At 40.6% G+C, this 26,692-nt stretch overlaps 1 protein-coding gene across 1 annotated transcript; it reads left to right on the forward strand.

Annotated features, from left to right (window-relative positions):
• The first annotated feature begins 655 nt into the window (after positions 1-655).
• Positions 656-26,041, forward strand: LOC138813652 (vomeronasal type-2 receptor 116-like). The gene is made up of 7 exons (XM_070002051.1): positions 656-724; positions 6,607-6,770; positions 18,003-18,291; positions 18,899-19,708; positions 20,655-20,882; positions 22,483-22,606; positions 25,125-26,041. Exons 1-7 carry the CDS (start codon positions 656-658, stop codon positions 26,039-26,041), a joined length of 2,601 nt encoding a protein of 866 aa, XP_069858152.1.
• The last annotated feature ends 651 nt before the right edge of the window (positions 26,042-26,692 follow it).

A 26,692-nucleotide genomic window follows, 5' to 3' on the forward strand; every position in this document is an offset into this window, starting at 1 on the left:
AGCCTAAGGTTATAGGTTCCTGGTTAGGTAGGATCAACACCCCTGAGTCAGCTTGAAGAAGTAACAGAAGATGAATCTTCGCCCATCATCCCCTTTTTAGAACAAGGGACCAGAGTCACAAAAAAATGTGGCAAAATAGACAGAAGAAAAAGGCATGGAAATAGTAGTACAGGCCTGAGCCCTCTATATCTGCCTAGAAAATCAGCCTTATTAAAAGAACTATCTAGTGAAAAAAGTCATCTTGGTAAATTGTCCTGGGCTATTGTCTAAATAGTCTTAAAAACTAGTGGGCCACAGCCTGCCAAGCCTATGTATTACTTGTATCCTTAACCAGTCTGTGTAGAAATTTACAGCCCAGCACAAGGTGTTACAGTCCCTTGGAGTCACTGAGAGACCCTGCTGCTGCTGCTACAGCCTGACAGTCACCTGGAGGAAATCTAAATCATTACCCTGACCACCTCCATTGTGGAAAAAGTAGACTAAACTCCTGCCTGATTCCATCTTTTGGATGGCTTTGCTTTGTCCATGTTACCATATACCTACTCTAATTTTATTATTGTTACTCCTCTTGCCGGGGAGACTAGTAAACATTGTATTGCTTATTCCCTACACTGCTTTGCCACTATGGGAATTCCTAAATATATTAAAACTGATAATGGTCCGGGATATGTTGGACAAGCTTTTCAAACTTTTTGTAAATCTTACCAGATTGTTCACACTACAGGTATTCCCTGTAATCCACAAGGACAAGAAATTGTTAAACAAGCCAACAGGCTGTTAAAACCAAAATTTTAAATTAAAAGGGGGAAATTATACCCCTTCTCTCCTGTTAATATACTTCTCATGCTTTATTTTACTAAATTTTTAAAGTTTAGATTGTAAGGGCCTTTCCGCAGTACATTGGCTTGGGGAAAAAAGAGAGCAAAGAGCTTTTGCCCAGGTTAAGTGGAAGGATCCATTAACAGGTGATTGGCAGGGGCCCGATCTGGTTTTAACATGGGGTCGAGGACATGTTTGTGTTTTTCGCAGGAAGAAAATAAATCCAGCTGGTTGCCTGAGCATTGTTTTAGGATTGTGGAGGCTCATTCAGATGACACAAACCCTGACACATTGGTCTTACATGCTGGATCCCCCCGATTGTGCACCCTACAACTTGGGAGGGAGTTGAAGTACTCATTCACATCAATAGATCATACAGTACAGCCCCGAGCACACCAAGATGAGTGATGTCTCAGCTTCAGGCACTGGAACTCCTTTATGCTTTACCACCAGCTCTAAAGGTTCCTTCCAGGCTGTATTAGAATGCTATCCATGTACAATATACAGATGACATCTTTAACAACTAGGCACCCAGTTCATGTAAATTCTACTCTACCCTATATGATACCCATTGCATTAATTCTTCACAAATAGTAGTAGCTACAGGAGAGACTCAACCAATAAGGTGCAGGCATGTACAGCCATTTGTTACCAATATTTCTGGAGCTAACTCTCAATTAATGGACTGGTCTGGAGCTAATCTTACTAATAAGTACAATCTTGGACCGTGGTGGATGAATGGGCATCCTCAACATCATGTTTGGATGCTGGTGGCTGCATTCAACAACATAACCTGGCCCAGTTCATCCTTTAAAAAAATTATGAGTTGTGTATCACCACCTATGTCATTATGTATGGACCATTTAATATTTCTGTAGGAGCTAATTGTTTTAATGTCACCTGCTCTAATTGTTCTTTTGCTAATTGCTCGTATAGCAGCATAACTGAATCCATACTTATTGTTAGACAACCATCTTTTGTTATGCTTCCTGTACATATTTCTGAAACTTGGTATGAAGATACTGGCATTCAGGTGTTAAGACAATTGAAAGAACTAATGCGCCCTCTTGTTGGGCTACTTGTAGCTTATGTTTTGGCCTATATTTTGTGAGCCTCCGCAGCGGCAGCTGCTGTGGCACTAACACAAAATGTACAAACTGCCCATTATCTTAATAAGCTTGCTCTTAATACTACATAAGCCCTACCTCTGGACTCTAAAGTGGCAAAAACTGCTTAAAAAACTGTTTAAACAATTTCAACACTATATCCCTTCCCTGACTTATGTTAAAGGATTGCTAATGTCAATGCTTGGCCTGGGAATGCTTTTGCTGATGGTTTTTCTATGCCTTCCTTGTATTATACATGCACTACAAAACTCTCTTATGAGTTTAGCCAGCCAGCTACATAAGATCAAGCTCCATATAAATGAATTCCCCCCAAGAGGAACTGCATCCAGAGACGGGTAAGAGGGGGTGCCAGTCTGACCAACCTAAAACAGGGCCTTCAGCTTCTCTCTGAAGAAGTTCCCGATGACGGGTAAGACAGACAAGCTGATCCACCCAACCTAAGACAGGTGGCTTCACTTCTTTAAACAATGATGGGGGAGTTGTTGGGAGCTGACAGTAAAATTTAAAGGTTATCTTGACCCTGGTGCTCACTTAAAGGCATGTACAAGGAACTGGCTTTCTTAAAAACACCAGCTGCCCAGGATTGCTTTTTTATGTCTGCAGTTTTAATTTCTACCAGTTGACCTTGTCCTTTTTTTTACTGCACTCTGTTTTTACTGAAATTTTCCTTGTTTTTCTGGACTATTGTAACCTTATGTTATCTCTTGGCTTCTATCAGTATATATTAGGGAAAGTTAAAAATAAACGGTGCTGCAGTCTTGAGCTACAGACATCCCGACCCCATCCTTTGTCTTCTGTCTTTATTTTTCCACATCCTCGCCTCTTAATTTAGGATTTCTTTTCCTTGCCGGCAGGCTCCAGCAGACTCTTAGTTCAATGTCAGTCTACATGTGATTCTCTTGTTCTCCCTATTTTAAAACCAAATGGGAAATATAGATTTACAACTAGTTTGTCTTAGGGTAATTACTTTACATTTTTAACATGTCATTTTGAGATCAAATGTTTCAAAGAGTTAACTGAAAATGCAAATTTTTTAAAACTCAGTAATGAAGCCAGGTGCCATTGACTCACACCTGTCATCCTAGCTACTCAGGATGCTGATATCTGAGGATCGAGATTCAAAGCTAGCCCAGGGGAAAGTCTGTGAGTCTCTTCTCTCTAATAAACCACAAGAAAACTGAAAGTGGTGCTATGGTTCAAGTGATAGAGCACTCTAACTGAGTGACAGCCCCCAAGTCTAGAGTTTAATCCCTTTAATGGAGTCTGGGGTAAGGAATTCCACATTCCTCCCGATGGGGACATTATATTCCACTAAGGTCCACCATGCAGAGATAGCCTCATGTAAAAAGATGAATTTATTGACCAGCCAGGGATGCAGCACAGACCTGGGAGCTGTGACTGTGACCCCAAGCAGTCCTTAAGCTGGTGTTTTTAAGGGGTAGGTTACATAGAGTTATATAGATGAGCCATGCAAAGTAGTTTTGGCACATTTTCATTGGCTATAGTTATATGACATTCAAATTCATTTGTTCTTTACAGTAAATATCACATGTAAAAATTTATAATGGGCTGCCCATAGTGGGACCACTGGGTGGTGTTTTTTAATTGGTGGTCTTAAGGCCCTGTTACTGAAGCATGCAAGCAAGGTTACAGAAGCAAAACATAGCAAAAACATAGCGTCGAGTCACAGGAACATAGGCAAAATATAATCTTGACTTGGTAAGCATGACTAATACTATTAATGCAATTGATACTATTAAAAATTATTTTTATTTAAACTCCTGACTAAGACAGCTACTCAGAGCAGCTGGTGATAAGCTTCAAGGTTGTCAGCAGCCTTCTGCAAAGCTGCCAGCTTGGTAACCTTGATTGAGGGAAAAATGTTCTTTTGGTTTTTAGCAAGGATGGAGAAGCAAAGGCTGACTAGTAGTCAGGCTTTATATGGGGTTTTTCTTTATCAAGAGTTTTTTGCCCTTTATTAATATCAACTGAGATATTACAGCCCCTTGATTGACAAAAAAATCTCAGTAAGGAAATAACAAATGTAAAGGAAGAAGGAAGTTAGTAAATAAAAGCCTTCAGAAAGGAAACTGAGGAAACAAATTGTTTTCAATTGGATAAAAAATGACTTGAGAAGCAAAATTGTCTTCACTGTTTCTAACCACAAAATGTTCAAGTAGCTCATGGTCTGAGTAGGTCTTGAGTTTCATAAAATAGAGCTTACTATAAAATAAATGGTATTAAATAATTTGGTTGATGATCAAGAAAATTAATAATCACAGATGCTGGTGGAGATGTGGCCAAAATGAATAACACTGTTAATAAAATAAATGACAAAAGTTATAATATTACATGCACATTACACACGCACAAACTGGTATGGGTGTTTGCTATGTCTATGTTTACATACAATGAGTGTTTATCATGACACTACTTAGAAGCTGAATTGTAGAACCAGGTACCATTCCAATCAACCCATGAAGGGAAAAAGTAAATTGAGTCACACAGACACAATGGAGTCTTGAGAATGCAATTAAATATATTACATATGGAAGGAATTGGATATCATTGTGTTCAGTAAAGCACCCTGACAAATACAACAATAATATATACTGGACACCATTTGGAAAATGAAGTATAAAACCTATGGGTGGGGAAGGAAGGGAAAAACTGAGTAACATTGTAAAAACAGAAATGTACTCATTACCTGATTTACATAATGGTAACTCCTCTGTACATCACCTTTACAAAACAGACAGATATACAGGAACATAGAGAGACACACAGATAGGTAGATAGATGTATTACCACCCAAAGCAGATTCCCAATATTTCTCTTATTTTTGAAATATAGGCAGAAGAAGTCTTAGAGTAATAGAGTAGATATCAATGACAATGAAGTAGAAATTGTAAGGTTCGACATAATGGAAACCTGACATATGGTTCAGGCAGACATAGAAAACTTTCCTCCTACAGGAGATGGAAGCCCATGGAGAAGGAAAAAGGAAAAACATGGAGACAGGAAAAGGAAAAACAGAAAGAGAGAGAAGGGGATTTGTGTTGAGCCAGGACAACAGCCAAATGCGGAAGCGACCTCAGAGCCTGGGGAACCTCCCACTGTTAGAGGAAGGTGTGACCAGGAAAGTTCAGGAAGTGAACTCAGCAGATAAGGAAGTGACCTCAGAGTGTGAGATCCTTTCCTGACTCACAGTCATGTGTTTCACAGGTGACTACTGGTTTCAGGCAGGTGAAGAGGAAGTGGGGAAGGACTGTTCTCCTGGGAGACTTAACAGAAGTAGAGTAATCTATGAGGGGAACAGTATAAAAGTTTGTCTTCTGAGCCAGGAACAGGTGGCTCATATCTATAATCCTGGATATAGGAAGCAACAAAGATTCCTACCTCAGAACCCAAGTCAGGCTTGGCCCCAGCACTGACCCTCTTGCAATGTCTTGCTGGCTACCAACACCATGTAGCATTTGCATCCTTACTTTTCCAACTTACTCTTACCAAGCCCTTCCTGATAAACATATGGAGCCAGATCACAGAATCAGCCACCACAGTGGGAAGCAGGACACTACACGATGACCTTGGTTTCACTTCTATTTAGAGAATATAATAGAGGAGACAGGTAGGGAGAAATGGACAGAGCCAGCATCATGTGGCTGTCCAAGTGGGAACAAGAATTTCCCCAGAACCCAGGACATGACTGGGACACACAGCAGAGCAAGACCCATCCATATACCCACAGCTTCCAGGATCCTCAGTAGGCAGGCCTGCTATGTTCTCAGAATGTCATAAATCATAGAATAACTCTGTCTAACAGTGGATGGCCACAATGTATTGATAGATGCATTCTGCTGGTCAGCAACATGCAAACACTAAATAAGTTCAAGGTTCAAAGTGCAAATGTCCAATTGGATGTGTGTTTTGACCTTGAAGTATTGATCTGAAATGGTTGAATTCAGGGATACTGTTGGTAACTCCTGCAGCAGTAAAGAAATGCATTGACCACTTCTGGATGTTTCTTCATGTGGAGCTGGTATGGAAACCTGAATGGGTCATTTCTCCAAACTTCTGTGGCTCCCTTGGCCCTGGGTTTGTGAATCTGTCCATCCTCATCTTTGATTGTGCTCCAATAACTCTGATTGGGCCTTTGCTGGCCATGGCACTCTATGACTTTTGACCTTCACCTGGCATCTTCTGGTGTCATCCATTCCTATCATCCCTGTGGCTTTCCTATTGGTCTTCATGTTGTATGCTTTTTATTCTTTTCAACTTTTTGCTTTCACACAAGTTTGTGAGCAACTCAACAAGAAAAGAATTCATCCCTAGAGTTTCATTATCTATAGTCTTGGATGAAATCACAGTCCTGAGGGTGTGGAGAGGAAGATGGTACACTTGTTTTCCAACTTGGGTTTTGAGCTTGAAGCCGGACCCCAGATGCAGAGCCAGAGGGCAGAACAGACCCTGTATTCCTCTAGGACAGTGGAGGAGGCTGCTGGTGAGTCCCAGTGGCCATCCAGGTAACAAGAAGCTACAGAAACTGAAGATCCATTTAGACACCTGCCGGCACTGCAGGCTCATTCTGCAGCCATAATTGCAGCTCTACACCAAAACAGCAGCAATGTTCCCTGTGGCTCTGAAACTGCTTCTCTTCCAGCTTCCGCTCGTGGTCAGTTCCCCTGAAGATGCCAGAGGCATTTGCAGAGAGAAATCTGTGGCCCACAGCAGGGGAGATGTGGTGATTGCCGGGTTTTTCCCCCTTTATTCTTGGGAATTTGTTTCCAACGTGAATGACTTTGCCGGGCAGCAACAGAGCTTTCAGTAAGTGATTTCTTGGATTTTCGTAAAATTCACTTTTTCTGTTTGTTTATCAGATTTTTTGGGGGAAGTTTGGTTGCATCCACTAATGTTCTCTACATCTTTCACATTGTCCTCACCACAGCAGCTCTACTTTATATTTCATGTTTTCCTGATGAAAATTTTTCTTTCTTCCAAAGAGCAAAGAAGTTTCTGTCTGTCTTCCATTCTGCTCCCCTTTTCCAGTGCTGCCCTAACCACCCCACCATCACTGTGACTCCTCCAGTCATCACTGTTCCTCAGGGTCAATTGGGTGACCAAGAGTCCACACAAAGACACTAAAATGCAATGTCCCCATCCATAGGGCAAAGGCCAAGGAATTTTAAATCAATTCTCTTCTTTGTACTTTTCAAAACAGGTCTAATGTTTGGACCTCCTTCAGGGCAACATTTCTTAGGATAGACATGCAGTTTCTGCTTCTAGGGTTATTTCATGTCAGCAAAGCTCTGGGAATGGGGAGCTGCTGGTCAGATCAGGAATAAAAGATTCATGACAAGTTTGATTTTTTTCCCCCTTTAACTAATGTAAGTAAGCCGCTGCCTTGCTGTCCTTATCTTGGCCTGTATCCTGTATCCCAGAAGCTTGGCTTCTGTTCCATGGTCTCTGCCATAATTCCAGGCTTATCTATTTTTCCCCTACTCATACTTTATTTTTTATTTTTAATACGTTTTTATTGTAAAAATACTGTACAGAAGGGTTATAGTTACATGAGTAAGGTAATAAGTAAATTATCTATCGAGCATTGTTACCCCCTCTTTGTTTTGCCCCTATCATCTCTTCCTTCCCCACCTCCCCAAGTACTGCATGCCTTCCTCTTCCCCCTCCCCCCAGTTGTAAAGTTCATTTTCAACATAGTGTCCTGTGCGTCTTATTGTTACAATGGCTGAACTTGTATCACTATTTAAGCATTTTGTTTTTTCCCTACCATCCCCAAATTAGAAAAATATATATACAACATGTAGGACAGTGATATCAAATACAGTGAAAACAGGGGTTATACTATCGTGGAGGAACATAACAAAAAAACAAAAAATTCACTTAGTACATTATAAACATGTTAAAAACAATAGCAAGAAAGAAAAGACTATTTGTCCACTTTCTTGGGGTTCATTTTCCTTAACATCACCTTATGTAGTCATATATACATAGCTTTTGACCTTTCTGCTTGTCCTAGACTTATACTAGTTATTACAAATAAGGAAAACCATGGGACCTATGTTTCTTTGGGCCTGTCTTACTTCACTTAATATAATTTTTTCCAAGTCTTTCCATTTTCTAACAAATGGGGTAATGCCATTCTTTCTGATGGAGGCATAGAATTAAATTGTATATATATATGTATATATATATATATGTATGTATATATGTACATATGTATATGTATATATGTATATATGTATATATATATATATATATATATATATATATATATATATATATATCACGTTTTCTTGATTCATTCATCTACTAAGGGACATCTGGGTTGGTTCCATGCCTTAGCTATGATAAATAATACAATAATGTTGTGATAAACATCATTGTTCTGGTAACTTCAGTAAAGTCGTGTTTGTGATCATTTGGGTAAATGCCCAAAAGTGGGATTGCTGGGTCATAGGGGAGCTCTATGCCGAGTCTTTTGAGGAACCTCCATACTACTTTCCAAAGTGGTTGAACAAGTTTACACTCCCACCAACAATGCAGTAGGGTTCCCTTTTGGCTTCATCTCCTCCAGCATCTGTTGATATTAGATTTCTCAATGTAGTTCTTATTTGCATTTCTTTTGTAGCTAGAGACATTGAGCATTTCTTCATGTGTCTATTGGCCATTCTTACTTCCTCTTCAGAGAGTCTATCTTTAAGTCTTTAGCCCACTTATTAATTGGGTAGTTGTTCTTTGAGGATTTCTTATTGGTGGATTTAATTTTTGGACTTCTAAGCATATTTTAGATATGAGACCCTTGTCTGTTGTATGGCTAGTGACGATCTTCTCCCAGTCTATGGGCTTTTTCTATTGATTTTGCTGTCTATGTCCTTTGCTATGCAGAATCTCTGCAGTTTCATGCAATCCCATTAGTCCAAACTTTCTTCGATTTGTTGTGTTTCTGGGTCTCTATTAAGAAAATTTTGGCCTGTGCCAAGGAGCCCTAGATTTCTTTGATTCCTTCCTGTAATGTTTTCATGCTGTCTGCTTTGACTTCAAGGTCTTTGATCCATTTGGAGTTGATTTTGGTGCAGGGTGATATATTAGGATCTAGCTTTAGTTTTCTAGAGGTGTTTAAGCAATTTTTCCAGGACCATTTACTGCTAAGGCTGTCTTTCTTCCATTCTATTTTTTAGCTCCCTTGTCAAAGATTAGGTGACTATAGATCTGTGGGTTCATTTCTTGGTCTTCATTTCTATTCCATTGGTCCTCAGGTCTGATCTTGTGCCAGTACAAAGCTGCTTTGATTACTATGGCTTTGTAGTAAAGTTTCAAGTTTGGTATTGATATTTGTCCAGCAGTGTCCTTTCTGCTAAGGATTGTTTTTGCTATTTGTGGTCTTTTATTGTTCCATATGAATTTTTGCCTTGCTTCTTCTAGTTCATTGAAGAATGAGGTTGGAATATTGATAGGTATTGCATTGAATTTGCAGATAGACTTTGGAAGTAATGCCATTTTCACAATGTTGTTTCTCCCAATCCAAGAGATTGGGTTGTTTCTTCACTTCCTACATTCTGCTTTAATTTCCATTTTCAGGTTTTAAAATTTTTTCAGCATAGAGGTCTTTCATTTGTTCAGTTAACAACTAGGTATTTTATTTTTGTGGGGTGATTCCAAAAGGAGTTGCTTTCCTGCCATACTCTTTTCATACAGAAGAGCATACAGAAAAGCCAGTGAATTTCAAGAGTTAATTTTATACCTGACACATTGCCAGAGTTTCAAACCAGCTCAAGTATTTTTAGAGTGGAGTCTATGGGATTCTTTTTTTTTTTACTTGTTGGTTGGTCATGGGAATTGAACTCTGGGCCTGGCCAGTGTCCTTGCACTGTTCAGCTCAAAGCGAGCGCTCTACGGCTTGAACCACAATGCCACATCCAGTTTTCTAGTGGTTTAATGGAGATAAGAGGCTCACAGACTTTTCCTGCCCGGGCTGGCCTTGAACTGCTATCCTCAGACCTCAGCCTCCTCAGTATCTAGGATTGCAGGCATGAGCCACCAGCACCTGGCTTACATGGGATTCTTTAAATACCAGATCATGCCATCTGCAAAGAGGGGAGTTTTACTTCATCTTTTCCTATTTGGATCCCGTTTATGTTTGCATCTTTTCTTATTGCTGTAGCTAGGCATTCTGATATGAAATTGAAGAGAAATGGAGAGAGTAGACATCCTTGTGTCATTCTTTTTTTTAAATTTAATTTAATTTTATTTGTGAACATACTGTACAGAGGAGTTACAATTACATGGGCAGGATAATGCGTACATTTCTTATCAAGCATTGCAGCCTCCTCCTGTTTTTACCCTTCACATCCCTTCCCAGCCTCCCCACTCCCCTCCAATCCCAATCCTTCTCCTTCCCTCCTCCCCCTCCCCCCCCCCTGCACCGACGTTGTAAAGCTCGTTTTGGACATGACAACTTGTACTTCTCATTGTTGCAACAGGTCCACCTGTATCCTTAAACAACTGGTTTTTCCCCATCTCCTCCACAAGTTATACTGACATCAAATATAGTGAAAGCAGGGGTTATACTGTGGGGGAGGGACACTTATTTGTAAAATATAGTATATGTATGAGTCAAGCAGAAATGGGCAGATAATGTGATGTCAGGAAAATGAACTCTTAGAAGTGTGTTTTAAGGTTTTTTCTTTCATGCATGTGTTTCTAATGCATTTATAAGATTATCTCTTTGTTGCTTTGTATGTCCCTTGTGTCATTATTGAGTTTAAAGGAAATGGCTTTATCTTTTTGCCATTAAGTATAATGCTGGCAGGAAATAGAAGATGCAATCTAAAAATTCATATGGAACAATAAAAGACCCCGAACAGCAAAAACGCTCCTCAATGGAAAGAACACTGCTGGAGGAATATCAATACCAAATTTCAAACTCTGCTATAAAGCCATAGTAATCAAAACAGCTTGGTATTGGCATAAGAACAGACCTCAGGACCAATGGAATAGAATTGAAAACCCAGAAATGAACCTACAGACCTATAGCCATCTAATCTTCGATAAGGGAGCTAAAACAATAGAATGAAAGAAAGACAACCTCTTCAGTAAATGCTGCTGGCAAAATTGGTTAACTACATGTAAAAAACTAAAGCTAGATCCTTATATATCACCCTGCACCAGAATCAACTCCAAATGGATCAAAGACCTTGAACTCAAAGCAGACACTCTGACAACATTACAGGATGAAATAGGAGAAACCCCAGGTCTCCTTGGCTGAGGCCGAAATTTTCTGAATAGAGACCGGGAAACACAACAAATCAAAGAAAGGTTGGACAAATGGGATTGCATAAAGTTGCAGAGCTTTTGCAGGGCAAATGACATAGCTAGCAAGATCAATAGAAAGCCCACGGATTGGGAGAAGATCTTTACTAGCCATACAACGGACAAGGGTCTTATATCTAAAATATACTTAGAACTCAAAAAATTAAATCCCCCAACAGCAAATCCTCAAAGAAACAACTGCTCAATAAATAAGTGGACGAAAGACTTAAACAGAATCTTCTCTGAAGAAGAAAGAAGAATGGCCAATAGACACATGAAGAAATGTTCAACATCCCTAGCCATAAAAGAAATGCAAATCAAAACAACATTGAGATATCACCTCACTCCAGTTAGAATGGCAAAAATCAAGAACTCTAACAACAACAGATGCTGGAGGGGATGTGGACAGAAAGGAACCTTACTTCATTGTTGGTGGGAATGTAAACTTGTTCAACCACTTTGGAAAGCAGTATAGAGGTTCCTCAAAAGACTTCACATAGAACTCCCCTATGACCCAGCAATCCCACTTTTGGGCATTTACCCAAATGTTAACAAACAAGACCACACTAAAGCTACCAGCACAACAATGTTTATTGCAGCATTATTTACCATAGCTAAGATATGGAACCAACCCAGATGCCACTCAGTAGATGAATGGATCAAGAAAATGTGGTATTCTATGCCTCCATCAGAAAGAATGACATTGCCCCATTTGTTAGGAAATGGAAAAACTTGGAGCCTTTTTTTTTTTTTTTTTTTTTTGTCGGTCGTGGGGCTTGAACTCTGGGCCTGGGAGCTGTCCCTCAGCTCTTCAGCTCAAGGCGAGCGCTCTACCACTTGAGCTACAGCGCCACTTCCGGAAATGGAAAAACTTGGAAAAAATTATATTAAGTGAAGTAAGCCAGGCCCAAAGAAACATAGGTCCCATGGTTTCCCTTATTTGTAATATCTAGTATATGTGTGAGTCAAGCGGAAAAGGTCAGATAATGTGATGTCAGGAAAATGAACCCTTAGATGTGTATTTTAATGTTTTTTTCTTTCATGCATGTGTTTCTAATGCATTTATAAGATTATCTCTTTGTTGTTTTGTATGTCCCTTCCCCACACTATAACCCCTGCTTTCACTATATTTGATGTCAGTATAACTTGTGGAGGAGATGGGGAAAAACCAGTTGTTTAAGGATACAGGTGGACCTGTTGCAACAATGAGAAGTACAAGTTGTCATGTCCAAAACGAGCTTTACAACGTCGGTACGGGGGCGGGGGGGAAGGAGAATGATTGGGATTGGGGGGGGAGGGGGTAGGCTTGGAATGGATGTGAAGGGTAAACAAAGGAGGAGGGTGCAATGCTTGGTAAGAAATGTATGCATTATCCTGCCCAAGTAATTGTAACTCCTCTGTACAGTATGTTCACAAATAAAATAAAATTAAATTTAAAAAAAAGTATAATGCTGGCTTGTAAGTTTGTCTAACACTGCCTTTATTATATTGAGGAATGTTCCATGGATTCCTAGTTTTTCCGTAGATTTCATCATAAATTGTGGTGAATATTGTCAACTGCTTTTTCTGCATTTATTGAGATAATCATGTGGTTCTTATCCTTAGTCTTGTTGATGTGATGAATTATATTAATTGACTTGCATATATGGAACCAGATTTTCATCCCTGAAATGAATCCTCCTTGAACATGGTTTATGATTTTTTTGATAAGTTGTTGAAGTGAGTTGGCCAAAATTTTGTTGAGAAGTTTTGCATCTGTGTTCATCAAAGTAATGGATCTATAGTTATCTTTCTCTCATGAGTCCCTGCCTGTTTTTGAGATGAGTGTTATGATGGCTTCATAGAAAGAGTATAGTAGTATATTTTCACTTTCAATTTGATTGAAGAGTTGGAGGAGTATTAGTGTGAGATCTGCTTTGAAGGTCTTGTTGAATTTCACTGTAAATCCATCTGGTCCTGGACTTTTCTGAGATGGGATGTCTCTTATTGCTGTTTCTATTTCAATGGGTGTTATAGATATGTTAAGTTGGTGTAATTCAACTTGGTTTAGATTCTGCATGCCAATATTTGCTAGCAAATCATCCATTTCCTCCAGATTCTCAAACTTATTCCTAGTCATAACTTTCAAAACTAGATTTGAAGTTTTTCATATGTTTTACATACACTTTGATTCGTCCATTTGAATGCAGGTGAGCTCACTACTTTTAGATCTCTAGAAATCCCTGTAAACTAGGGAAGTCACAGATAAATCTTCACTGACAGTTGTATGGAAACACTCTGTATGGGCATTGTTTGAGAGGGGAATACTTTATGCCATGAACTATTTGTGAGAGATATTGAAGCCAACTGAACATGGAGTGGAAGTGAGACAGATGGGGCTCATGTGTAAATCCAGAATTAGAAATGTACCTCTATGGGAGGTGGGAGATGTCAAAGATTTCTTCTGCACTGTCCACTCTCTAATTGAGTTCTCTGTGTGTGCACACACTCTCACACCCCTTTCCCCACATGCTCACACATGCTCTGGTATTTGGACTTGAACTCAAATTCTGATGGCTGTCCCTTAGCATTGTTTTCTGGCACTCTACTACTTGACCCACAGCTCTACTACTAGCTTCAGTGTGAAATAACAATCTCAAAGACATTCCAGCCCAAAGTGACTTCAAAATATAATCCTCAGATCTCAGCCTCCTTAGTAGCTGTAATTAAGGCCTGAGCCACCTGTATCCAATTAATATTTAATATTACTGACATTCTAGCTGTCAAGCCATTGTACAAGACCATATCAAAAACAACCGTGAGAATTGAAATTCTCTATGAGAATTTCCCCAAAATGATTATATTGAATCCTAGGAGAACTTATACTTGTGGAACATTCTTGATTCATATTGGCTTGTGATACCATCTGGCCTTTGAAATGTCTCAGAATTAGACCAGTCTGCCTGGTCTAGCTTTGTGCCTGTCTTTCAAGAAATTCCAGGCTATATTTAGTGCTCCTGAGTCTGTAGTGACTTCCACAATGTCACCACTAGAGGGAGCAAAGGCCTTGAGGGAAGTGAGCTGGAGAGGTGATAAACCTCTTCAGTAGCAGAGAAAACCAAAGACAAGTTGAGTGACCAAGAGTATGTGGTTCTAAAAACCTCAAAGAGAACCCCAATGAGTGGTGGGTCCCAGCATGCCTCCTCCTGGGGACACGGGGGCCCATAAGCTTCATGCACAGGGAATGACCATATGATGGATTCTGTCTAGCAATGGCAAGATCTGTGTGAGGGAACAGGTCTTAATCACAGCCATGGCCACTAGAACCCTATCACAACTGGAATACCAACCAGCAGGGACACCAAAACAGGTGAAGATTAATGAGGTTTCCATCTAAAAGTAGGGACCCTTCACTTAGGATCCTTGACTTTGATCTCAGAAGAACAAATTCTAGACAAGTCACAATGGTAAGAAAATGTGGCATAGCTTTACTGAGCAAAGATGCAAACAAGCAAGCAGGAAGAGAAACAGGAAACAGAAAGGCAAAGAAACACTCCAACTGAGGAGAGACACATGGCCCTTGGACTACCAGGGGTATTCATATGGTAATGGCAGGGGTCTGACTTCAAACTTAAGCAAACGTTGGTGGCTCATCTTTGCTTTAATCACTCCTGGTATTACACTTTCTGAGTTTCTGTATGTTTTGGATGTTCTTTTCAGATAAGAAGGCATCCTTCCCTAAAACATATGATTACCCTTGAAGTGAGGAAGGTGTGCTCTTGTCTATATTTTGGGTAGGACGTTGCTTATGTTTTGAAGGAGCATTTTTTGGGGAAGACATACACACTGCCAGACAACTGGTAATTCATATGATGAGAAATAGATCTCTCAGGAAGGAATGCATCATGTTGTCACTCTTTGAAACAAAGTTAGTGCTTTTGTGTTTCTAAATCATATGTTTCTGAGTTGTCTTCACGAAGGCTCATTGCTTTTCCTCAATTTATCTGGCTTCATTTTCTGCTCAATGATTTGGTTCCCTTAATCTTAAGGATGTAGATGAACGAATAGATCTCTATTTGCTGTGAGAATAACATACCTCATTTCTCCTTATCTAATCTACTCTATTTTCCTCTGAATGACTTAATTCCATTAATATTAAGAGAAGTAGATCGACAAGTTTTACGCTTGAGTTTTTGAATTCCTGGCATGCATTAACCAGGCCTCATTTTCCCTAGTCTACCCTGCCTCAGTACTACATCCTCAGTCCATTGCAATCAAGACCAGAGTAGTGCTGGGTAAGCACTAATATCCACCCAATTTGTGTGTAGTAGAGGTGGCCTCATGGGCCAAAATGGCCACAAACATATGTAATTAGTGATAGCTGGAATAGAACTGATTGTCTGCTGGTAGATGACATTGCCAGGTACTGAGGTGATTACAGAGCTCTGCCAGAGGCTGGCCTGGCTATGGGGTCATGGCACAGTTCTAGTGCTATCAATTGGCCTACACTAAGCTGTGGGACAATATTACCATCTTGCTTCGTGTCCTACTCATGACAAGTGGGATGGAGAACTATGCTGTGTCATATCAGTATGGTAAATTTTGTCAAGAAAGCCTCAAGCTCTTCACCAGTAGATGACACCTGAAATCCCAGCTACTTAGTATGTTGACATCAGAGGATTGGGGTTCAAAGCAAGCCCAGGCAGAAAATTCAATGAGATTTTTATCTCCAATAAAACATCAGAAAACTGGTTGTGGCACTGTGGTCAAGTGGTGGAGCACTAGACTTGACCTGAAGAATTCAGCGTCAGATCCCAGCCTAGAGTTCAAGCCCCAAAACTGACAAAAAAGGAAGTCATACGTCCATTTTGGTGAACAACACCATGCATTCAGGCTTAATATCCCATCCAGAAAGCCCTAACTGTCATGTGGATACAGTGAGGCCCACACTCCAGCTTGTGATGCTGTAGACCAATGCACACTAGTTTCCTAGAGCAACCTAAGTTTCTGCCTGGTACCATCTTGAGCACTGTCCTTCTAGGGCAAAGGTCCCTGAGATGATTCACTAAGTAACAAGACTGGGACTGACCAGATGACAACAGGGTCACACAGCAACAGTAGCTGCACAAGGCTAAACAGGAGGACAGAGTCAGCCTATTCCACCCATGGTGGAAACTAATGGAAATGGCATTTGGTTCTGCCTCAGGGGCCTTCTAACACCTCCTGAAAGCTTCTAATGGAAGCTGTGGTGATAGCATACCAACAGTGCCTCTAATTTATACTGGATTTTTGGTCAAACCATGACATGCCTGACAGAGTTCTAAGAAAAACCGAGACCCACTATTCTTGCCCTGCTCAGTAGGAGGTTGTATCCCATACATGGTGTCGTTCACAAGATTGAGGAGGAAGGTTTTGGCAGTGTCTTTCTTCTCTGTCCTACAACAGTTCCAGAGGCACAATCTAAAGGTCTGGACCCAAGAGTAAAGATTATAAGTACTTCCCCAGCACTGGTCTCTGTATATAGGGATGATGCTGAGATTTAACTTTAGTTTGCTCCCTCCCTGCAATGTCAGTGGGTTTCTGTCCATTATGAGCTACTATGGCTGGTGATGGGGAGGAACATGGAGATGGCTTCTTCTACCTTTTCTCACACTACCTTTTCTGTTGTTTTGTTCTACTAGAGAAGAACTCTCCAGTCCACACCACCTGACTCTCATATGCTCTTTGTTTGGTGGTGTAATCTTTCTATTCTCTCTTCCTCAGCTGCCGTCTTGCTCTGTTTCTGGGGAATCTCCTTAAATGATCACATTCTCTGAGTCAGCTTAGTGTGCTTTTACCACTTGACATGAATTGTATTTCTTCTTTCTTTCTTTCTTTCTTTCTTTCTTTCTTTCTTTCTTTCTTTCTTTCTTTCTTTCTTTCTTTCTTTCTTTCTTTCTTTCTTTCTTTCTTTCTTTGTTGCTTCCTTTCTTTCCCCATCGTGGGGCCTGAATTCTGGGGCTGGGTGCTGTCCCTGAGATCTTCAGCTCAAGACTAGCACTCTACCACTTAAGCCACAGCACCACTTCTGGTTTTTTTCAGCTTATATGGTGCTGAAGAATTGAACCCAGGGCATCATGAATGCAAGGCAAGCACCTCTGAGCCACTATCCCAGCCCTACTTTGTTTTCTTTACATGCCTCACAAGGCAAGATTTACTTCTTTGCAGAAGGGTGTCCCATCAGCAAAAGTCTGGCAAGCAAGCACAGATACAAAGCAGCCTGTTTTCCTATTTACTCTTAACACAGCAGACCCTGCCTCTCTCCTAATATTGGTTGCACTCAGGTGGACAATAGGCTCCCAATTTGAATTGTATATCTTAAGAGTTTCTTCATATGCACAGCTAATTCAAAGTACTTAATGGTTTGGTAAGTTACCTAGGCATGCTCCAATGTCCCAGACAGCAGTGTTTTTCACACATCCATACAAGGCAGAGTGGAAAAGCCAGCTTGCTTATTCCTCCCCACCCCAACCTCTCTGCAATCTCAGAAGAACAGTCATCTTGAATATGCTGATCAAGGCCTGTTCAGGAGCTCTCCCAATTCTAAGAACTTTCCCAAGATTCCAAATACAATGGCATCTTGTTGGAAAATAAGATCTATACATACTACTGTGTATAAAGATAAGAATTTATTCAAAAAAGTCATGAGATTTTCAGTTAATCATTTGTAATACACATATGCCTACTCAAATATTTCTGGCCTTTTTGCAGGACCAACTTAAAGAAATACCAATTGCTTCTCACCCTGGTGCTTGCTGTGGAGGAGATCAACAAGAATCGCCATCTGCTTCCCAACATGACTCTGGGGTTTGAGATCTATAGTGAACATTACAAAGATACTGATATGTTAGAGGATCCTCTCATCTGGCTGTCTGGGAAGAATAAAAACAACCCAAATTACACCTGCAGACGAGACAACAAAGCTTTAGCAGCACTCACAGGAACCTCAAGCACATCTGTCCCAATTGGGACACTGCTAGACCTCTACAAAATTCCACAGGTGAGGCTGGGAGAGGTGGGCAGATGTGAAGCCATGTCTTCATGGACCCTGTCCTCAGCAGGCTGAAAAAGAGGTGTTAGAACAAACCCTTCCAAATGCATGCTATTACAGGGAAAGGACTCCAGAAGTGTGTGGGACATACACATTTTCTTTGCTGTAAAAATAAGTAAATAAAAGGAAAGTTTGTAAGAGAACAAAGGCTAGCCCAAAGCTCTGAGCCTTTTCTATATATGTCTACAATGAGCTTGGAACATGGGAGATAACTTTGCAAGTGGGATAAGTAAACTTTTTTGGGGGGGGGGGGTCCGGTCATGGGGCCTGAACTCTGGGCCTGGGTGCTATCCCTCAGCTCTTCAGCTCAAGGCTAGCACTCTACAACTTGAGCCACAGCCCCACTTCCGGCTTTTTTCTTTTTGCTTATGTGGTGCTGAGGAATCGAACCCAGGGCCTCAGGCATACAAGGCAAGTGCTCTACCACTGAGCCACCTTCCCAGCTTCGAGCAAACTTTTACTCCCACCTGTGCCAGTTTTTGCTTAGTTCACATCAGGACTGAGGCTTGCCTATGACCATCCTCTTCTTGCTGTTGTGTTCATTGTTTCCCTGTAGTTCACCTTTGGGTCTTTTGATCCTCTCCTGAGTGACAATGGAAAGTTTAATACTATCTATCAGATGGCTGCCAAGGACTCAGGTCTAGCTCTGGCCATGGTCTCCTTGATGCTTTATTTTAGATGGACCTGGGTGGGACTGTTCATCACTGAAGATGACTACAGTGTGTGGTTCCTCTCAGAATTGAGAGAAGAGATGGGCAAGAATGGAATCTGTTTGGCCTTTGAGAACATGATTACTTACATAGCCGTTTCAGATATCTCAAATGATCTATCAATGCATCGCCAACTAATGGAATCATCAACCAACGTGATTATCATTTATGGGGACAGTAAATTTTTATTAAGCTTTATTCTTAAATTTGGGCACATTCTAATTACAGGGAAAGTCTGGGTCATGAACTCACCCTATGAGGACATGATCATTGGTAAAAGATATTTTCTGATCAACTCCTTCCATGCACCTCTCATCTTCTCTCACCATCATAGAAATACTTCTGGGTTCACCAGTTTTATTGTGACAGATACCTTGTCCAAGAACTCAGGAGTTAATTCCCTTTCCAGGGCATGGATTCAGTCTGTTTATTGCCTACTGATTAAGTCTGACTGCAGAGACTTGGGGCACTGTTCATACAATGCCACACTGGATTGGTTGCTGAGGCACATTTTTGACATGACCATGTCAGACGAGAGTTACAACATCTACAACACTGTGTATGCTTTGGCCCATGCCCTCCACCAGAGGTTTCTTCATCATACGGAAGAACCACCAGTGCACAATGCCCAACCAAGGGTATTTCTCTCTTCACAGGTAATGGCTTTGCTTTTGGGTGACCTACTCTAGGCATGCAGACTTTCTATAGAAGCTTTCATAGCAGATGGAACTAGGTCAACTGGCTCTATTTTGGATAGTACAAGAGACAGTGGGCCTGTCATCCTGTCCAAGAAATGACTGTAGAGCTATGAAGACAATGTTCTTGAAGAAAGCTGCATCCCTAACAAAGAAGTTCTGTGTCTTCTGTCCCCATCCTCAGTATGTGTGGAAAAAACCATACCCTTTCAATAGCATATATCCTAGTTCTCTTTGTACCTTTTTAAAATGACATATCAATTTTGGTTAGTTCTTGAAAACCTACGATTGTCTGGACACAAGTGGCTCAAACCTGTGGCTCACTCTTGACTACAATTAACCCCCAAAAAGCCAGAGGTGGAGCTGTGGCTCAATGGATAGAATGCTTACTTTGAAAAGAAAAAAAAAAACACCTCAAGTTGAGGACCTAGGCCCTGAGGTCTAGCCGCTGGACACACACACACACACACACACACACACACACACACACACACACACAAATTGAAGTAAGTCTTGCTTAATGTAATCTTTCCTAGTTGTCATAAATATTCTATGATTCTACTTTCGTATTTTTCAGACTGACTCTCACAATCATAATATAAATGATTGGAATGCACTTAAGAGAGGTGGTTGAGGTTTGTCACATGGTAATTTATTATTTGGTTGAATGTGGCTGGAGTCTCATTCCCTTCAATTGAGTTTCTGCATCCCATCCTGGATAACCAGGTTTTAGAACTTGGTAACACTGTAGTCTGCTGTGGGCCTGCATTGATACAATTGGTTGGATTCCTTTGGTGTGTGTGAATCAGGTGGTGGGAATGAAGACGAATCTGTGTGCATCCACTGTTCTGGGGTTCTGTGATAAATCTGGGAAGCACTTCACCAAACTGTAATGTGTCCATTTTAGTTACATCCCTTTTTGAAGAAGATTCAATTTACCAATCCTGTTGGAGACCAAGTGGTTTTGAATGAGGAAAGGAAATTGCAGCCAGAGTATGACATTATGAGCTTTTGGAATTTTCCTGAAGGTCTGGGACAAAGGGTGAAGGTTGGCCAGTTTTCTCCATTTCGACCACATGGTCAACAACTGACTTTGTTTGAAAATCTGATAGAGTGGCCCATAGGAATTATCAAGGTGGGTCATTTCTATATTTTTCACTCTTTCCTTTTTTTTTTTAAATTGTATTTTATTTTATTTGAGAACATACTGTACATAGGGGCTACAATTACATGGGCAGGATAATGCATACATTTTTTACCAAGCATTGCAGCCTCCTCCTTTTTTTACCCTTCACTTCCCTTCCCCGCCTCCCCCCTCCCCCCACCCAATTTTACCCCCCTCCCCCCACCCAATTATACCCCCTCCCCCCCCCCACACCGACATTGTAAAGCTGGTTTTGACATGACATTTTGTACTTCTCATTGTTGCAACAGGTCCACCTGAATCCTTAAACGACTTGTTTGTCCCCATCTCCTCCACATGTTATACTGACATCAAATATAGTGAAAACGGGGGTTTCACTGTGGGGGAGGGACATACATAGCAACAAAGAAATAATCTTATAAGTGCATTAGAAACACATGCATGAAAGAAACGAAAACATTAAAATACATATTTAAGGGTTCATTTTCCTAACATCACATTATCTGACCTTTTCCGCTTGACTCATACCTATACTAGATATTGCAAATAAGGGAAACCATGGGACCTATGCTTCTTTGGGTATTTTTCACTCTTTCCTTTTAAAAAATATATTTACATAATGAAGTAGTTGTTGAAAGAGCTTACATTTCTCTTAGTCAGGTCATGAGTACAATGCTTGTAGACAATGTCACCACATCCTTATTTCTCCCCCAGAGCTGGTTGTTTCTAACTATGTCATGATCCATACATAAATAAGCAATAAGATTTTCCTGTTTTAAATGTTGTTCACTAAAATTATGGCTCAGTGGTGTACATTTCACCACTTCCTGTTTCTGGAAGTTTCTTACTAACAGATTCATGAAGGGAATAGGGGAACATTTCATTACCATCATGTTGTTATGTTGTTCTATTTTTGCGTATTGAATATCATAAAAGATGAATGACACCTGTGAATCATCATTTCAGCACTGTGACAAAATATCTGAGGGAATCAAATCGGAAGGCAGAAGGGCTTGCTTCACTTCTGCCTGGAGATTTCAGACTATGGTTGGATAGGTTGTTGCTTTTGCGTTTGAGTCTGTGCTGAGGCAGAATGTAATGAAAGGAGTATCTGCCAGTGAAGTTCACCCACCTCATAACAGCTGGGAAGCCAATAGAGATGTGAATGGTCCTCAGTACAGCAGCACCTCCAAAGCAATTAGCCATGCTTTGGAGTGTGGGTTTGAAGTTTCCCTGGGTGATTTTCCTCTCATGCTCTTATACATCTGTTCACAGATGAATAAGAGAGAAAACACATCACTTGGATGCAAAAATGGGATGCAAGAGTTTACTCCCATTTGCTAATTTCCTAGAATTAACATCCAGCTCTTAAAGGCTCTATGACTTCCCAATAACGTGGAGGACAGGGTGTCGAGGACCCACATTTTCTTCAGGTCATGTTAGATGAAACTGTGAGAAGGCTCAATCAATTCATTGGCTGTATGTATATAAAGCTTATGTGTCTTGATGATCTTTTCCCTAAAGCACTGGAGTGTCTGGGATGTCAGGTAAAAGGATCAATAGTCACTAACCTTTATCTGAATGTTCTCAGACTCCTCAGTCTGTCTGCAGTGAGAGCTGTCGTCCTGGATTCAGGAAGGCCTCTTTGGAGGGAAATGCTACTTGTTGCTTTGAGTGCATTCCTTGCCCAGAGAATGAGATTTCTAATGTGACAGGTGAGTCTGGCAGTGATAGAGAAATTTCCCATCCCTCCTTCTTAACCTTCAGTTCCTGCAAGCTAGCGGGGTGATCTACAGTAGAACTGCAGGGAAGCACATGCACCTTCATGCAGAGTTCCATGGCTACCATTAACCATGGTTCTCCTTAGAAGGAACAACACACTGCCCCTACATTATATATCTGATTGTATTTTCTAATCTGTTACAGAATTTACCTTGAGAATGCACCTGTTCCCCCTTCTCAGTCCCATCTTTTTATTTAAAGAAAGTGTAAAAAAAGAAAATATCAAAGATCAAATGTTGATCTTTGAAATGAAGTGTAAATCATCATGGAATTTTGGATCTAACACAGCCTTTCATTCTGAGTACTCTTTGCTGCTCTTTTCTAATTAAATTTTACTTTCTATTTGGCATACACTAATAATACAAGGGGCTTTGTTATGATCACTTCATATATGACACTGGCACTAGGTTGAGTATGCAATTACTCAAATATAATTGATTCAGAAGTAGTTTACGATTTCCCTTTCATTTCTCATCTCTCTTTCCAGTTGATCTTTTCCCGAACCTCTTAAATCAGTGGAGGATCATTGTTCTTGATACAGATCAAATGCTCAGGAAGTTTGTATTTGGTGTCAGGAGTAGGTTGAGGTTTGGATTAGACCCTCTTTTAAAAATGGATCTATTGGGCTGATTCTCTATTCTCCATAATTTCTTGAATGAGTAGAAGAGAGTCAGAGTGGTATGACCTGCCAAGAAAGCAGCACATAGTGCTAGGAATTTATATATTACACTTGTAATCCAAGTGACTCGGGCAGTTGAGATTTTAAAATGGAGATTAGATGCAATGATGGGCAGGAAACACAGTATGATTCATTTCCACAATTATGCACCAAAAAAGGTGAATGAATACTCTGCAAAAATTCCCAGGGCCAGAGTTCAAGCATTGGAAGAAAGAAAGAAAGAAAGAAAGAAAGAAAGAAAGAAAGAAAGAAAGAAAGAAAGAAAGAAAGAAAGAGAGAAAGAGAGAAAGAGAGAAAGAGAGAAAGAGAGAAAGAGAGAGAGAGAGAGAGAGAGAGAAAGAGAGAGAGAGAGAAAGAGAGAGAGAGAGAAAGAAAAAAGAAAGAAAGAAAGAAGGAAGGAAGGAAAGAAAGAAAGAAAGAAAGAAAGAAAGAAAGAAAGAAAGAAAGAAAGAAAGAAGAGAGGAGAAGAGAGGCAGGGAGGGAGGGAGGGAAAAAGGAGGGACGGAAGGAAGAAAGGAAAGAAGGAAGGAAGGAAGGGAGGAAGGAAAGAGATAACTAGAAAAGAGAGAATGTGAGGAAGGAAAGGACAAGAAATGTGAGAAAGAAAACAAATTCACCTGAATGTTTTATTTTAATTTTTATTTTTTATTGTGAAAATAACCTACAGAGGGGTTACAGTTACATGAACAAGAATTATTACCTCCTCCTTTGTTTCCTCTTACCATCCCTTCCCATCTCCCCACCTACCCCACCTTGTCCCTACTCCCACCCCCACCCCACCAAAGGTCTAAAGTTTGTTTCTCGATGTAATGTCTTGTAAATATCATTGTTGCAATGAGTCCACCTGTATCCCTATTTATACAAATTTTCCCTTCCCCTCCACAAATTATACCAACATCAAATATAGTGAAAACATGAGTGTGGGGGAGAGACATACAAAGAAACAGAAATCATCTCATAAATATGTTAGAAACAATAGCAAGAAAGAAAAACCATTTGAGTCCTTATCTTGGGGTTCATTTCACCTAAAATCAACTTATCTGACCTTTTCTGCTTGTCACAGACATATACTAGTTATTGCAAATAAGGGAAACCACGGGACCTATCTTTATTTGGGCCTAGGTTATTTCACTTAATATAATTTTTTTTCCAAGTCTTTCCATTTTCTAACAAATGGGGCAATGTCATTATTTCTGATGGAGGCACAGAAATCCATTGTGTATATATACCACACTTTCTTGATCCATTCAACTACTGAGGGGCATCTGGGTTGGTTCCATATCTTAGCTATGGTAAACAATGCTGCAACAAACATAGCTGTGCTGGTAACTTTAGTATGGTCTTGTTTGTGATCATTCAGGTAAATGTCCAAAAGTGAGATTATTGAGTCATAGGGGAGCTCTATGTGGAGTCTTTTGAGGAATCTCCAGAGTACTTTCCAAAGTGGATGAATGAGTTTACACTCCCACCAACAATGCAGCAGGGTTCCCTTCTGTCCACATCCCCCAGCATCTGTTATTATTAGAGTTCTTGATTATAGCCATTCTGACTGGTGTGAGGTGGTATCTCAGTGTTGTTTTGATTTGCATTTCTTTTATAGGTAGGGAGATTGAGCAATTCTGAAAGATTTTTATATAGAGAGTTACCCTCTTTGTATTTAAAACAATACAGATCAGGTGGTGAACCAGGGAAAATGATCTGCTTAAGTGGAGGGGGATGATAGGAAAGAGAAATACTGAACCCGACTAATAGTGATTCTCACTTCTCACCAGACATGGAGCAGTGTATGAGGTGTCCAGATCTTCAGTTTGCCAACACTGACAGAAACCACTGCCTGATGAAAACTGAGATTTTCCTAGCTTATGCAGATGCCTTGGGTATGACTCTGGCCTGCACTGCTTTCTGCTGCTCTGCACTTACAGCTGTTGTTCTTGGGGTATTTATCAAGCACCAAGACACCCCTATTGTCAAGGCCAATAACCGGGCCCTCAGCTACATCCTGCTCATCTCCCTCATCTGCTGCTTCCTCTGTTCCTTGCTCTTTCTTGGCCATCCCAACACAGCCACCTGCATCCTCCAGCACACCACATTTGCAGTGGTCTTCACCGTGGCTGTCTCCACAGTCCTGGCCAAGACCACCACCGTCGTTCTGGCCTTCACGCTCACTGCTCCAGGGAGAAGCATGAGTCAGTGGTTGGTGTCCAGGGCTCCTAACCTTATCATCCCCATCTGCACCCTCATCCAGGTGACTCTCTGTGGACTTTGGCTGCGAATCTCTCCTCCCTTTGTGGACAGAGATTCACACTCTGAACATGGCCATGTCATCATCCTGTGCAACAAGGGCTCCCTCACCACTTTCTACTGTGTCCTGGGATACCTGGGCGCCCTGGCCATGGCCAGCTTCACAGTGGCTTTTCTAGTCAGGAACCTGCCTGACATCTTCAATGAGGCCAAGTTCCTGACCTTCAGCATGCTGGTGTTCTGCAGTGTGTGGCTCACCTTCCTGCCTGTCTACCATAGCACTAAAGGGAAGGTCATGGTGGCCGTGGAGGTCTTCTCCATCTTGGCCTCAAGTGGAGGTCTCCTGGGCTGCATCTTTGCCCCCAAGTGCTACATCATCTTGATTAGACCTGAGAGAAATTCCCTGCACAGTTTTAGGGAAAGATCACCTGGAAGAAATCAATCTTAGGATGAATATAATTTTGTCTAGAATTCTTAGAGGTTCTGACACAAAGGTATACGATTTTGGCAGCCAAAAATCCATTTAACCTGAGGAATTCTGTCAACAAATAAGTTAACTCATTCATTTTGCTGGTTATGTTAGAGACACAGCAAAGTTCCATCTAGATGTTGTACATTTACATTTTATCTTAGATATCCTTTGTTTCCTCCAATGTAACCTGCCTTTATTCTATCAATCATCCTTTTGAGTATATTAACTACAGTGATTCTTCCTTTCCCTATATGTAGGCTATATCACTGCTTGCATATCACTATATTGATCACTTATATATGAACATTCACCTTGGTAAAAGTTTCCATGCTTTGATTCCAATTACTTGAGTATATTTTCTGAGCTATTTTTGTATTTCTGTTCACATATTGCTGTTTTGCAATATTACTGAGTGTGTTTTCCTAGGAAATCTCTCGCACACAAACCCATTCTCTCTCTTTCACTATCCCCCCACTCTCCCTTTAGTATTTTAGATCACGATATTAATCAGCCCCAGTTTCCAATGGGAATCTCTATGTGTACCTTTTCCTGGAAAAAGGGCCAGGGCATCAACATGACTTAAGCTGTCCAAACGAACCACTGGAGGAATACTTTGGTTATTGATGA

This window comes from Dipodomys merriami, unplaced genomic scaffold, assembly GCF_024711535.1.
Source record: "Dipodomys merriami isolate MVZ:Mamm:240054 unplaced genomic scaffold, mDipMer1.0.p SCAF_6, whole genome shotgun sequence".
Taxonomy (NCBI): domain Eukaryota; kingdom Metazoa; phylum Chordata; class Mammalia; order Rodentia; family Heteromyidae; genus Dipodomys; species Dipodomys merriami.